This window comes from Akebia trifoliata, chromosome 14 (genome assembly GCF_017979445.1).
Source record: "Akebia trifoliata isolate Shusen 1 chromosome 14, ASM1797944v1, whole genome shotgun sequence".
NCBI classification, from domain to species: Eukaryota; Viridiplantae; Streptophyta; class Magnoliopsida; order Ranunculales; family Lardizabalaceae; genus Akebia; species Akebia trifoliata.
Genome location: NC_141388.1, coordinates 26723481 through 26740022, shown reverse-complemented (window position 1 = coordinate 26740022; position 16542 = coordinate 26723481). Strand labels below are relative to the sequence as shown.

Sequence of the window (16542 nt, the reverse complement as noted above, 5' to 3'; positions counted from 1 at the left end):
CTATTTATAAGCTCAAATTCTTCTTGGTAAACTGGATAGTGTTAGGATTTTGTTTTGCCACGATTTTGCATGATTAGAAACGTACGCGAAATTACATCGTGTTCCTTACTATCTTCATCGCACATCGTAAAGTGGGCACATGGTCAACTTTGCACATTTGACTCTAGTATTTCATGGTTGACTTCAGATCTTGACTCTATCTACTTCTTAGGTCCCCATATTTTATTTGGTCTCCTCGAATATTTGAAACACATATATTACAGGAAATTAAATCTTCAAAAGTCAAGTTAAAATATGCAACATGACTTAATTATTCTGAAAATCATTTGTAGTGATTGAATTCTTGACTTGGTTTAGGTTTGGGTTTGAATTTTGAGTTTGGGTTAGGGATTTGGGTATTGTGCAATTTTGTGGTGTCATTAAAATAAATTGAAACCTATTTTAGGAGATTTATTCATTAAAAACAATACTTTAGGTTGAAAATCATGATAATTGCCATATAAATTAATATTTAATTAGACATTTTCTAACATTTATCAACTAGAGTCAAAGGTAATGGAGTTAAGCAATTTAACCATGGTTTGTTACAAACCCTGGTTCTAACTGAATTATCTTGATTTAACTTGAGTAGTGGGGTCCATCCTAGGTTAAAACTCATTTAAACTTCTGAATTTTGACTTCGGTCAAAAATCGTTTGACCTTATTGATCTCCTCCTTCAATTTCAGGATTCATTTTCAAGCTCTCTTATCATCTAATTTCGATATGCGGATAGTCAATCATAAATAACTTGTTGAGACTTATCCAGTGATGTTATTAATTCTTCAAAATTGTATTTCTCAATGTCTCTTATTCTTACGATGTACCTCCAATCGTCTTGATTTTTTGTGAACTTCCAAAGATATATAGTCGAGTTAACTGTCAATCATTTTCATGTTTTATTAACCTCATTAATTTAATATATTACAAATAATTGATTTCACGTGTCTTCTCAAGATTTTCCTCGAGTTTCATGGTGACTTTGTCGGGTCGTCACAAATTTTTTTCTTCAATTTTTTTTTTTTTACCAACTTAGTTGAGACAGGATGTCAACAACATTACGAGGAACAAATATTGAGGACAAATCAATAGTAAAAGCATGATAGAGGGAAAACAAAACATCATATGAAACAAAGTTGGAGATAGGATGTCGAGTACATAATTGAACATCTTTTCTAATTATAATGAAAATATTAGAACTATAAATTTTAAGAGTAGGAATATTACCTTTGACGAATGAATTTGGGGAGGATTCTTGGACGAGCCCATTAGGACTCTCATTAGTGACTTTGTCACGTCTGGAATACACATGTAATTATTTCTCCTCTTACATAATAGGAATCTTCCCTTGACCATTATTATTACTGACGTGTAATTTTTTCTATTACATAATAGGAACCTTCCCTCTGGCTATCATCACCACTGTTATGACCACTATCAACATTATGAGAGGAAGAGAAAGAAGATAACACAACAACTTTTGGGAAAAAAACATATCTCTATTTTCATTTTTCTTCCCTTGGAAAGATGTATTTCAAGTGAAATAAAAGGACGTAGACTCAAAAAATGTTACATCCATAGATACAAAATATTTACGAGAGGGGATGATGATAATATTTATAACCCTTTTGACTAGGAGGATACTCAAGAAAGACACATTTGATGGCTTTAGGGTTAAGTTTGGTGTGGTTGAATCGAGATACACGATCAAAACACACACACCCAAAGACTTTGGGAGGAATGAGAAACACATTATCTGGTGAAGACAAAACCTCAATGAGAATTTTAAATCCCAAAACACGCAAAGGCATGTGATTAATAAGAAAGGTAACAGTTAAAAGAGCATCTGACCAAAATACTTTTGGTACATTCATAATAAATAAGAGAACTCGGGTAACTTCTAATAAATGATAATTTTTTCACTTAGTCACATTATTTTGCTGAGGAGTACTTACACATGTGGTTTGGTAAATGATAGCATGCTCAATAAAAAAGTGAAGCCTTACCATTAGATGTATTCTCCATCATTATTAGATCTAAAGACTTTAATTTTTTCACAAATTGTGTTTCAATTATTTTGTGAAAGAATTTAAATACAAAATAAATATTACTTTTCCCTTTGAGTAAGTAAACCTAAGTAACACTAGAAAATTATCTACAAAGGTAATAAAATGATGAAAATCACATAAATGTGAACTACTTTTGTTACACTGACAACTTAAGAGGTTTGACAATGTTTAATAAATTCACAAATCTCACATTGAAGATCTAACACACAATAGAACAAAATAATTGAGAAACAAATGTTTAAGCAATAAAAAAGAGGGATGGCCAAGGCGCCTATGCGATTGTTTTGTCTAGAGGTTGAAAATGAAGGTATTTAGGTCATTTTCTATAAGTTTATAATAAATGACCGAAGCATGTCATAATTTAAAGAAAATATAAGAGGCATTTTAAATATTAACTAAAACGTTTCGAGGGGTATGTGGAAATCAACTCGTTGCCCACTGCCCTTAGGGTTTTTTAATACTATTTTAGGTAGTCTATATCATAGCAAGAGCTTCTCCAAACTGTCGTTTTAGCCGATCCTCTTCGTCTGAAACCCTAACCAACCAAATGGGGAGAAGTAAGCAGCTCTCGGTCCTTTGTTTCTATTTATTTTGTTTTTAGTTTTCACGTTTAGTGTGTGTTGAATCGATCGATACTTATATACCTTCATTTTGGTGCTTTTTGTTAGCAAATCGGTGTATATTTTGTTCCTAAATACTTAGTCGTCGGATCTGAGATTTGATGTTAGTCTTGGAAATTTTCGATCTGATTCAAGAGATAACTTGATATGTATTTGGATCTTAGATTACCTGTTTTGGAGGAGAGATGTATATTTGATGAAAGTCTTTCTGTAATTTTAATTGTAATTTTCTAGTTTAATAATGTGATATTGATCCATCTTGTAATAACTGTTGAGTAATGTTTCTGTAAAGATGAACCTGTTAGAAAGAAACCTTATTTTGATTTTTTTAAATAAATATGACACTCGGGTTTGTTGGAGATTAATTCAGTTCTACAGCTTTTCTACCCAAATACATGTAATTTTTTATATAATACAATTTCCGTATTGTAAGACTTTCAACCTTCAAATGAAACCAACTATCTTAACTTTTTTTTATTGGATCTTTTATTAAGATCACATCTCTTATATTAAACTTTGCAACATTTCTATTTTTATTGGATCTTTTATTAAGATCACACCTGTTCTATTAAACTTTGGAACATTTCTATTTTTATTGGATCTTTTATTAAGATCACACCTGTTCTATTTAAGTTTGCAACATTTGTACATGAAATACACAATCCGTTTTGTAATCTTCTTGAAATTTAGATATTCCTCTTGTGGATTGAAACAAGATAGGATTGAAATGTAGGTAAAAACTAAAAAGCTAATTTTTTTATTGGGTTTTCCTCTATTGTATTGAAGGCTATATAATGATGTAATTTTGTGACAATATATGAATTTTTCTCAAAAAACCTGTTATGGTTTCTTCATCCAATAACATATTTGTAATTTGATGCAATTGATGATCTTAACATTTTTAGGACCTGCAAGATGCTATCGTCAGATTAAGAACAAACCATACCCAAAATCACGATATTGCCGTGGTGTCCCTGATCCAAAGATTAGGATCTATGATGTGGGGATGAAGAAGAGAGGAGTCGATGAGTTCCCCTTTTGTGTTCACTTAGTGAGTTGGGAGAAGGAGAATGTCTCGAGCGAAGCTCTTGAGGCTGCTCGGATTGCTTGCAACAAGTACATGACCAAGTCTGCTGGGAAGGATGCATTCCATTTGAGAGTTAGGGTTCACCCATTCCATGTTCTTCGTATCAATAAGATGCTTTCATGTGCTGGAGCTGATAGGCTTCAAACTGGAATGAGGGGTGCATTCGGGAAACCTCAGGGTACTTGTGCGAGGGTGAGCATTGGTCAAGTTCTTCTGTCGGTACGTTGCAAAGATAACAACAGCATTCATGCACAGGAGGCCCTCCGTCGTGCCAAGTTCAAGTTCCCTGGTCGCCAAAAGATTATTGTCAGCAGGAAATGGTATGGAAGCATAGAAAAATTTTCATGGGAATGTTTTGCCTCAAAAATAGTTCCTTAAAATGAAATTTCTACAGCTCTGACTCTAGAAATTTCTGGAATTTTTTTTTTTAAAAGAAAAAGAAAAAGATAAAAGATGATCTAGAATTTTAGAATTCCATTCTTGTCGATTATTATAATTAGTGTGTCTTACTAGGAGGCCGTTACAGGTACACATGAACATATGAAGTATGAGAATCAAGATTTGGTTAAACAAGGTGTCGGCTTGCTTAGTTGGTAAAGTCTGTGGGTGATGATATCATCGGCTTCAGTTTAATTCCCGTCCTCACTGAGTTATTGATCTCATTAAAAACAGGCTTACTAGGTGTCAGCACCAAAATTTTTAGGTGTCAGCTAGCTTAGTTGGTAAAGTTTATGGGTGATGATACCATAGACTCAGGTTCAATTCTTGCCATCGTTAAGTTGCTGATCTCATTACAGACAGGCTTACCAATCAAAAAGAAAAAAAAGATTTGGTTAATACTCACCCAATTGGATATCTGTAACTATCTGATTTGGTATTGTGCACAGAGATAGTGCCAAGAGCTGCATTATCACATATTTTGTGGTTTGTCTTTATGGCCTGTTGTGGTCCCCATTCCAAATTCCAATAAATAAAGCCGTAAAAAAAAATGTACTTATGATAATCTTAAAAGAAGTTTGTTGACACTACTCATCCATTTATTATACACTATCAATGTTTTAGATTACCATTTCCTTTTTCTTTTTTTTTAAAGGGAAATTAAGTTTAATTGAAATTAGTGTATTTTTTTAACTTTAAATTACCTGGGACTGATGAAGGAGTAAAATTGCATATTTCAATCACTGATCCTTGATTCCTTGTAAATGTGCCCATTTCAGGGGATTTACCAAGTTCAGTCGCACTGATTATATAAGATGGAAGGCAGAGAATCGGATTTTACCCGATGGTGTCAATGCTAAGGTTCGTATTATGCTTTCTTGCTTTCTGTTTAGTTTTCTTCTAGTTTTCATCCTCTACACAACCAGTTAAGTGTCTCCGTCTTAATAGTTAACACTAAGCACAAATTTGAAGAACACCTTACATGAATCTACTTTGTCCTAGAAGGTGGTGAGTCCACTATTGTTTCTCTCTATGGGTATTTTGGGGTAATAATTGGATTAATGTTGCTGATCCCAAACATTTGGGATTAGGCATGGGTGATGATGATGACCTCACTAACATGTGTACACTGATCTGATATTATAAGAGAGCTACTATTGGCACCCCAACTTTTGCTTATTACATCCTAATTAAAAATAAATGAATGGTTGAGAATAAGTAAAAGTTGGGGCATCAATAGAAAGCTCTCTTTTTGTGTTTTTGCTAGATTTATATTTTTTGAGCTTAGGATTTTATATGAGACTAATCATAATTGTAAACAACTACTGTTACTGTTTGAACAAATGTTTCAATGTTTTGTAATGTTGAGATACTAATTCGAGCCGAACTTTTGTAATATTTGAATGATGTGTTTTAAATCTTTAAATGGGTTTGATAAATAATTTAAGAAATTGGGTTGTAATAAGTAAAAGTTCTGTACCAATAGCGGCTCTCTATTATAATGTTGCTTAAAAATAAAATGATAGAAGCTTATGAGGTTTGATTTGGAATGTGCAGCTTCTTGGTTGCCATGGACCTTTGGCAAATCGCCAGTCTGGAAGAGCATTTCTGGAAGCAACTTCTTAGAACCACCTTGTGTTAGTTAGTAAGAAAGGGGGACAGCACATAGGTTACCTTTCACAAGAAACTTTGAGTATTTACTGTAGTTGGATATTGCATGCTACTATATATCTAATTGATACCTTGATGCAGGATTCAACTCCCCTTTGTTTGCTAGTCTATTCTATTAGAATGTTATTAAACCATGCCTTTGTATTGAGCTACTTTACATTTTGGATATTGTGTTGAATGTCTTGTTATGACTTACTTTCCTGACAGAAGGTTTATCTTGAAGATTGTTGAGTTGCAATCATACAAAACTCTGCTGCAATGGGGAAATTTCCTGTATATCAATGGCTTCCCCCCCTTAAAGCTGCAGTTCCTGTCAAGTTTAATGATGTGTTTCGATTTAGAGAAATGGAGAGGAGAAGAGAAGGGAAAATAAATGAGTCTCTCCATTTCTATTGTTTGGATTGTTAAGTGGGGAGTGAAGAGAAAAGAATTGAAGAGAAGAGAGAAAAAGAAAAGTGAGTTTTCTCTCTCCAAGAGTGGAAAAAGTGGAGAGGAATGGATTGAAATACTTTTAAAATATTTTATAATTCCAACTCTGTCCGTAGATCTCTTTTAAGATATTTATCAAATTTCTAAGTTGTCCCAAGTTCTCTCCTGTCAATCCAAACACGGTGGAGTGAAATAGAGTTTCCCTTCTCTTCTCTTCTCTTCTCCCCCCTTTCGCTCAATCCAAACAGTACAAGATTCTCAAATGAGGGTCAATTTCAAGACCTACTGATTATGAGGCATGTGAGCAAGAACTAGAGTAGCTGGTTGGGGTACGTATATTGGTGTTGAATAGAATTGTTTTAAGAGTTGTGCTGGAGTGATGTCAAGATTGAACCTCATATCGCACTTTAGGAACCATATATGCTTTTTCACTTGTATCTTGATGGAGAGCATCTATGATTCCTACACACTTTCACATCAGGAAAGTGCAATATGATGTACAAGCTTGAGGTCACTTGAGCATTATTCTTGTTTTAAATTACCAATATGGGCGTTTGTGAACAAAAAAACCAGTGTTTCATTTCTTGCAACCAATATTTCTTTGGGGCTGCGTGGTGTGGTTTTTTTGTGCTCTGTTAGGAAAATAATAAATATCTTACAGTGTCTGCTGCATCTCCATTTCATGTCAAGACTTAACAAGGATAAGAATCCCACTCTTTGCAACATACCCACCAAATATGGAAGGGGGGGGGGAGGTGTTGTCTATGTGAAGCTTTAACAAGTAACTCTCTCGCAAGCATGACTTGTGGGATTGCTCAGTTCGAATTCGGTTGGTTCATCACTTACCTGATTTGTAGGGTAGACAGAGATGAGGGCATTTAAAGGTTGAAGCGGTGAGTTAGGTAAAAATGACTTGAAGATTGTAGATTTTGGGGAAGCAAATACGAAAAAGTTTTCTAAGTTAAAGTTGAAGGTATTCGGTTATGTTTCATCAGTCTATTAAAAAGACCAAGGTCTAAGGGCAAGCTATCAATTTGAAATTTTAGGTGATATGGGGAGGATGTAAGAAAATAAAGTAAATTGCAGTACAGGTTCGGTTCCTTAGGGCCTGATTGATTCAGCTGCCAGAATCTGCTGTCAGCTTCTGCTGTCAGAATCTGCTGTTAGAATCTGCTGTCAGAATCTGAAACACTGAAAAGCTTGCTTGATAGAGCTTTTTAAAAGTGTTGTGTTGTCAGAATCTGCTGTCAAAATCTGGTAATTACTGTTTAATACAGCTTCAAGAATCTGCTGTATTAGGGTAAAATGACCAGAATACCCTTAAGGTTGATAGTGCACCCAGAATACATTAAAAATTATCAAAATACCCCTATAAATATATAATTACACTAGATATATATATAAATATAATAAAATTATATAAAAAATTAAAAAAAATAATTGTATTAATTTTAAAATATTTATAATTCTATAGAAATTTTGACAGCATCTCCTCTTAAAAATGGATATATAAAATTTTCCTGATAAACAAAATACTTGCATAATACACAATCCAACATCTACATTACATCATATATATATAACACATCCACATAACATGGATATGTATAACACAATACAACAATTTTCTTCTTTCAAAAGCAAGGTTCAATGGATAAAGGTCAAAATCAAAAGAAGAAATTTTTTTCCATCAAGCAACACTAAACTGAAGAACATTTCTTATTAGAAAGGCAGAAAATAGTTGGACGCACCTTCTTAAGGGTAACCTCGCATTCCAAATGTCTTCCTACAACTTAACAATATTGCCCAAATCCACTTTGAGACAAACAATTTTGTTGAGATCGAAATAAATAGTGGAGGTCCCCATCCTAACCAGTGTTATTAAAGGTGGCTTATGCCACAAAGCGTGCCTCAAGACGAGGCTTGTTAAAAGTGTTATAGAATTGCACTCCTCCAAAGGCTACTAGGTTCCTCCTGGACCTCTTAAGAAATTTCCCGAACAAGATGGTATCCAAAAGAGTCGTCCTGACTATTCCACAAAAAATCCATTATCATTCTCTCTAGTTTTTTGGATAGATAACTTACCCAAAAGAGAATACCAAGATAAGAAGAAAGCAAGCAATAGGTTAGCAGCTAGCACCTTGCATCCACCCCATAAGCAACTCTAAAAACCTAGATCTTAGTAAGATTAATATAAGCCCAAAAATTGTCTCAAAATAACAAAAAAACACTTCTCAAAAATCTTAGATGGAAATGAGAAGCACCCAATAGAAATGATGTAGTGCCAAAAAAACTAAATATGAGGGACATTAAGCTAACATCCACAACACACATCTTCAATAAGAACTCCTTCCAGGATATGCCAACCCCTAAGCCCATAGATCGATTTTATATTTAAATTATATATATGTCTTACCAAAAAAAAAAAAAAACACCCATGACATATACCTTAACAAATCAAAGAAGAAAGCCTAAAAGGACTTATGGTGCAAAAGAAGCACATATATGAGATTACCTTAAAATCCTCTACCCACCCCCCTTTAAAAAAAACAATCCCTATTAAGAACCATCGTCACATAACCCCATTCTTATAACTAATATTTGGTTCAATATGAGGATAAGCTTTTGGTATGTCATTCCAAAATTTATTGTATAAAACTTGAGTCTTATCCAACCAAAAAACCTAGAAAATGGTAATAAAACCTTCAGATTATTTCAAAAATCTAAACCAAATCCACCAAACAGTCTAAAGTATAGCCCAAGAATTGGTGCCCAGTGGCATTATAGCAATGCATAGTTCATCATTCCATTATGATCCAAAACAGGGGAACCTATCAACTATCACTTTGTTTTTCTTCTTTTTCGGTTATTTGAGTGAATAAGCTGGAACTAGAATTAAATCCAGGATTCCAATTCAATTATAGGCAAACCCAAATAATTTAAAGTACAGTTTCATTCAAGATTTATCTGTGTCAAATGGATTCTTCAGCTGTATAAAAAAAATTCTGAATTATTTACAAAATCTCAACTAAGGATTCAAATACTAAATCGAAATACAGATTATATAAATTTTACATTGAAATCTAAAATCGAAATTAAAGAAAAAAGGACCAAAATGATGATGAAATGGAGAGATAGATTTACCTTAAGAGCCAATCTAGAAAGGAATCCCAAATTCCCAAGGTGTTAGAAGTAAGATTCAGATCTAAAGTACTTTCTGAATCTGTAGGTTCTTCAATCATATTGAGATTTCTAATATTTTTCAATTTCTCCTTGTCTAATTTCTCGATCAACAGTCCTACACCCAAGTAATCCTCTTCATCTTCATCATCAATGATTTCTACACCAGCCGTTTTCTTTCCCTCTCTTTCTCTTAGCTTTTCCCTCTCAACTTCGGCTAAGAACTCATTAATGGTTGCATCAGAAGAAGAGCAGAAAAAGCGATGGTGATGATTTGATAATCGATCCAAATGACGAAAATTCGAAATGGGTTTGTTCAAGAAATGTAAAAATTGAGGTTGGAAAGTGAGGAAATAATGGATTTTTTGTCTGGAGAGATTGAGAGGGGGTTTAATGGAGGGTTTGTTTGAGAAGGAGAAGAGCACCAGCACATTGTGATTTGGTTATTGAGGTAGCCATTGTTGTTAATTAATTGTTGATGGGTTTCGATTTAACGAAGACAACGTTGTCGTCGTCAATGGGTTTCGATCTGAAAAATGGTCGTCGTCGTCGAAGTGGGTCACCGCTGCTATCGAAATCGATGAGAGAGAGAGAGGTTGATAAGGATGATCGACTGAGAGAGGTATTTTCAAGCCTTAGGGTTTACCATCGTCGTCGATGGGTTTCGCTTGAACGAAGCTAACGTCGTCGTCGTTGTCATCAATAGGTTAAATCGGTGCGGTGGTCGTCGTCGTCTTCGTCGTCGTCAATGAGATCAGTCGCCACTGCTGTGAAATCGAAGGGTGAAGGTACAGTCGACGAACGAACTCAATATAATCGCGGATAGACGATAGAATTTCCAAAAATCTCGAAGGGTATAAACGTCATTTCACATGACTGCGTTAAAACGCTGTTGCGCGAAGCGTCTCCCATCCGCTTTTCAAAACAGCGGTTAAAATTGGTAAATTGCGTTAAAAATTTCAAAACGCAGATTTTAAAAGCTCAATCAAGCGCGCAAAAAACTGTAAAACTCCGCTTTTTGACGCAAACGCAGATAAATCTGCGTTTAGAAGCGCAATCAATCGCCCCCTTACAAACGAATTGGGTAGCCCTGAGCACGAGTGCCTAGAAAGTAGAAACCTTTATTTTGGTGGCAAGGTTGCTCTTTTGAGCCCCCAAAAGTATTAAAGGCATGTGAGCACCTCGAACAATAAATTAAACTAAAAAACGCATCAGTGACGCCAATATAGGTTGGTTGATTTACATGGACACATCAAAATTGTACAAAGTTCTCTTACTTGTGTCATAGATCCGAAGAAGATTGCAAAGCAACTTTGAGGTCGTATACCCATCCAAAAAAGAATTGAAAGAGGACAGAGAAAAATAATAATATGAGATAAAATAGTACTTTGGAATCTGATCAAACGTCATAAAAATGAAGAACATAGAGATCCAACATGTAAAATCCTTCAACCCCTGAGGGATACATGATTAGTAGGCACAACATAAGTCGTAAGACTTAAAATCCTTCCAACTTAGTTAAAATGACAAAAGCACCTTCACTAAGACACTTCAAATCATAATATAACACAAACGTGGATCCCCCACTCTGTCTCAAATTTATATATCATAAACAATGTATCTTTTTATTTAGGTAAATCTTTTTACTTTTTCTGTTCTTCCTCTTTCCAAATGTACTCTTTAACTTTATTCACTTTCTTTTTCTATCATATTTCAATATTACTCCTTTAAATTTTATTTTCTTTCTTTTTCCCCCTTCCTTAATAATACCTCTACAATTTTATTATTTTTCCTCTTTTATCCTCATAACCCTAAAGAGGATGCCCATGTCCTAGGTATGGGCAAACTCTAATTTAAGTTAAAACTAAACAAATCATAAGAAATTGTGCACCATTCATAGAGAATTCTTGTAATTTTATGTCAAATTATTGAAATCTCTTATAAAAGATGGAGAAAATTACTTAAGGGACCTGGCGGAAGAATTTCATTCTAATTAACCCCTAAGTTTTAGGGTTTCTCTTAATAGTCCATTTAGTAAAATTTTATTTTCTTAATGATCTCTCAACCTTGTCTAAAGTCATAATATTTTTGAAATACGGAACTACCCCTTTTTCATCTTTTTGAAATGCCGACAATTTTTTTTTTTATATATTGTGAATGATGAATAAAAATGATATACTTCTCATTTTAAACATTTACATGTAATTTTTTGATCTATTTCAATGATTTATAACAAAAATATGAAGAACAAAGTTGAGATTCAATTTTTTATTTATATTTTATAGTGTTGAGTTCACCACTTTTTATTTATTATCGAGTTCAATATTTTTATCATCCAACTCATCATTTTTATTGTCGAGCTTACCACTTTTTATTATTGTCAAATTCACCAATTTTATTTATTGCTGAGTTCACCAAATTTTATTGTTAATTTCTACAATTTTTTTAAAAATATTGGAATAGGCAATAAAAATATTGAACTCAAAAATAAAAAAAGTGGTGAGCTCGACGTTGGTAAAACCCACTAATTTTTATTTTTTTAAGTTTCTTCTAACTAAACATGGAAAGTTGACTAAAAACGTTACCTGATAACTCGTGTAGATGATTTCAAACCAAAGAACCATTCTTGATCTATTTTTCATCAAAAAACGAAGCAAAAGAATTGAAAATCCACATACATCTTCAAAATGCTTGAAAAATCTTTGAAAATAGTTTCTTCTTTCTCAAATCTTTTTCATCGAAATAAAGTCTCCCAAACTCGACTGGGTGCCTTAAATCCAAATTTTTGGGATGAAAATGGTGAGGGGAGTTGAGACATTTCAATCGTGAGAAATGTCTAGAGTGGGATTTAAGGACTGATTAAGAAAGAAAATTTTACTATGTGGGCGATTAAGAGAAATCTTAAAATTTAAGGACTAATTAAAAAAATAAACTTCCATCAGATCCTTTAAGTAGTTTTTTCTAAAGGACATACAGGACAAGAGAATACTCTTTTCACAACAATAACCGCACCCAAAAGCCAGAAACTTGGGTTCTAACGACATATCCTCTATCTTTAAAAAGCAAATAGAACCTTTATTTTTCGTCTATATTAATCTTAGTCTATTATTTAAAAAGAAAAAAAATGATTATTATAATAATTACATCTCTCTAATGTCCTTTGATCTTCTACGTTTTCAAATTTTCCCTCGCATTTATTGAATATTTCAAGCCTAGGTATGCTTACTTACAAATTGATGACATGCCCAGCCCACTTGACCTCAGTCTTCTCTTATAGGCTTATTGGAAAAATGACCTCAACACCCTTATCTTGAACATGCAACAAAAAAATCCTTTATTTTACTTCCCAAAGCCAATCATCTTCAACATTATGGAAAGCAATTTTTTTTTAAAGCCAAAGTCATAACATGATTACATATATTCATCCCATTTGAATACAAAATCCTCGAGAAAGACACTTCCAAAGTCTTTGAACATTTTCCCTAGTAAAATAACAATCCCAATATCTCCATTATTGCTTCTTGAAGTGATTTTCCTCTCCTTGAAACACTATCTTGTTCATCTATTTTCAACTCCCCTAACACATTGCAAATGGATAGATGGCCCAAAGGTATCTTTTTTCTGCTAGAAAATATATTTTAAGTCCACCAAAGGGAGAGAGGGAAAACATATTTAGGGAGTATCCATGGTAAATGAAAGATGGAAATAAAGTGAGCCCGAATATCAAAAGTGAAAGAATAGTGAATTAACGTATGAGGCCCAGACTTACCACTTTTCTTACAAATAAAACAAAAGTTCACCACTTCTGTTACAAAGAAAGCAAAAGTTTGGAGTTGGCACACCACACTTAATCAAATTGTCCAAAGTAAGAATTTTTCCAAAATATGTTAATCAAACGAAGATTGCAAACTTAGATGAAACTAATGATGACCAGTTAGATAACTTTGAGAAGACTAAATCGAAGAGAGGCAATACTAAATGAAAGAAGAAAATAAAGTGAGCCCAAATACCATAAGTGAAGGAGTATTGAATTAAAGTATGACACCCAGACTCACCACTTTTCTTACAAAAGAAATCAAAAGTTAAGAGTTAGCGCACCATGCTTAATTAGATTATCCAAAGTTAGAATTCTCCAAAAAGATGTTAACCGGATGAAGAATGCAAACTTGGATGAAACTAATGAAGATTGGTTGGATGATTCTAAGAAGACTAAATTGAAGGGAGGCAATAGCGCTTTATGAAACGAACATATCTCTTATCCTTATTTTCAATCCACTCTCTTCCATCCTCCTCAATCCACAACTTGGTTAGAATTGAGAACATTAAGAAGAGAAATCACCTCTTTAATCTCCTAATCATTGAAATTCCTCTTAAAACCCATATCCCAAGTAAGATTGCTCCTAAAGCAAATCAAGCAGACTTTCACAGCACAATTTTTTTTTCAAAGAAACTATACATAGAGAGAAGGAAATTGTGTTGAGAAATCAAATTGCAGCACCAATTATTTTTGATAAGTGTCTAATCTTCTATCTTTTAATACATAAATCCATGGCACTAATCTGGTTTTTCTCAATAAAATTTTGGTTTTTCACGTAAAAAGTCATCTCATCCTCATATCATTGCATTGCACAAAATTTACAAAAAAATCATGATATATTTGCATACAATCATGTTCAATTCAAAAGTGACTAATTACGTGTAATTATTTTACAGAATAATCAATGCAATGTGACCCTCAAAAGAATACAAAATTACAAGTGAGATGGGCTTGGACGACCATGACATGATAGGATGGAGTGCAATGGACTTGGGATTGGGCTTTGAAAGAATCTTCTCATGCATTCCAAAGATGGCCGTGGATTTCTCATTCTTCCACAAATCAATAAATTATTTGAAGAATTATTGCTCAAACCACTTGAGGGACAATTTGAGGAGATTACCTAACACGCTTGCCTTAATTTATGAATTCAGGTCCCCATCTCATCCCATTCAATTTGTGTATAAATAACAGCTTCAACTCTCCATGGAAGGGAGAGGAAGATGTAGCTTATAACATTTTATTTTCATTTTTTTATTGCATTTGTGGTTAAAATAGAATTGTTGAAATTTTGTATTTGAATTAAAACAAGTTCTTCCTTCTCTTTTATCTTCTTGCCACGACAAGAGGCTAACCTCCCTCCATTAGAGAGGTGGAGGAAGCCTACAGCAAGTCTTATGTATTTATTTTATTTAACTTTCTACCTCCATATTTTCTTCAAATTTACTAATAGGTTCATCTTCAAATTATTGCGTAACTTTGACATTCCATGCTTTAGTTGAATCCTTATATGGATTGTGCTTAACCTAGATATCTGTTCATTGGAATTTTATACATCTTAAGTGAAGGAGATCTTCGCCTAAAACATTAATTGTGCTTAAAAGTCTCTTTTCCCAACCCAATACATTTGCTTATGAATTGGATTGAGATAAAAAAGAGATGGAAATTAGTTGGACTTATAAGTTAGAATAATTTAATTTAAGTGGACTCTAACTCTCTAATGTTCATCATTTTAATTTCAATTTTTTTTGAATTTCACTTTTTAATTCATTGGTTACTCAATCTTGACAAAATGATGTTAATTCAATACTTATTCCTTGCTAAGAATTTCACACATTCTCCTTGTAGTTCAACCCTTACTTGCCCTTCAAGTTAATATAGTTTTATTTGTTCTCAAGCTATCCAACATCATCATCATCATTTACGCGACGAACACATTATCTATGTTGCCAGGGATAATTTTATTATTTTCAATCAAAGGATTTGTATTCGATTTTTAGTTTATATCTTAAAAAAATTGTTTTATTACTACCCAGAGAACATTCTAAGACTTCTGGTAAAAAAAAAAATATTATTTCTATTTTACCGCGATGCGTTAAAATTTTATCACCTCTAGGTAAAATAGGAGAGTTGACTAGTAATTCTTTTACTAGAGCACTCTTATGTTCTCTAGGTTGTTATGCAATCCATGCATTGTTGAAATTTGTTATGTACAATTTTATTTGGATTATTTTGTTTCTGTGTTTTGTAGGTTGTGCATTGACGGAAAAGTCCATCGGAAAGTTAAATGAAATTCTTTGGAGTCCAATTCCATCAAAAGTCCCAACTTACATTGAAATTTTCAAGTATTGGAAATAAATGAGCATTAAAGAAGATTCATTTTTTGCAACAACTTGTTAATTTCAATTTAGATTAGTTTAAATATAGATTGAAATAAGTGTAGTAGGATTATTTCATTTATAATAATTATTGTATAATTTTGATTGTAATAATTTTAGGATTGTAATAATTTTAGGTGAGGAAGACATTGGGACGAAACAATCATGGCTCATTGGTCAACTCTAATTGACTCATCACCCATCTTGAACAAGAGGTAAAACTCTTTCCCCTCAAGAGTATTGCAAGTGAGTTTTTTTTTATTGCTTTTGTGTGATATTTTGTACACCATTGATTGCACAATAGTAATAAGGCCACCTCGAAAGGGATGTCACTGAAAAGATAAGATAAGAATCGAATTTCATCATTGATTTCTTTCCTTTTAAGATAATCAACTCACCTAGTTGAGTCAAATCAATTTTAATCTAAAACTAATTACACTTGGAACTTAGGGCCCATGGGATCAATAGGTGAGGATAAACCGAAAGCAGCACCGATTGTGCTTTTTGATCAAATTGATACCTCAGCAAAGTCATGTCTCCAGGAAGAGTAATAAGCTCTGTTCAAGGGGGATGCTACTTAAAGTGAGACCATTGCCAAATGCATTGTGACTCCACCAAGCACCTAGGGTTGATCTAGTCAATTTGGTTTCATAAAACCGAATCTGAGGCTTAGGTAGTTCTTCAAAACAGTTAGGAGCTGTCTAAAGTCTAGGACCCTATTAGGTCAAGTTTATTCTTTTTCTAATTTGTAGACTCAGGAGATTTATATGCTGGAAAAATAATCGAAAAATTAAGGGTGAATACTTTTTTTTGGAA

At 33.3% G+C, this 16542-nt stretch overlaps 1 protein-coding gene across 1 annotated transcript; it reads left to right on the top strand.

Annotated features, from left to right (window-relative positions):
- Positions 1–2503: 2503 nt before the first annotated feature.
- LOC147386635 (large ribosomal subunit protein uL16-like) lies at positions 2504–6144 on the top strand. The gene is made up of 4 exons (XM_086423514.1): positions 2504–2663; positions 3632–4133; positions 5031–5112; positions 5809–6144. The coding sequence occupies exons 1-4, from the start codon at positions 2654–2656 to the stop codon at positions 5875–5877; spliced, it is 663 nt and encodes a 220-aa protein (XP_086279640.1). The 5' UTR covers positions 2504–2653; the 3' UTR covers positions 5878–6144.
- Positions 6145–16542: the final 10398 nt, after the last annotated feature.

Coding starts and splice junctions, on each gene's coding strand:
- LOC147386635 (XM_086423514.1), top strand. Junction 4,134..5,030: donor ATTATTGTCAGCAGGAAATG/GTATGGAAGCAT, acceptor TGCCCATTTCAG/GGGATTTACCAAGTTCAGTC. Junction 5,113..5,808: donor CCGATGGTGTCAATGCTAAG/GTTCGTATTATG, acceptor TGGAATGTGCAG/CTTCTTGGTTGCCATGGACC.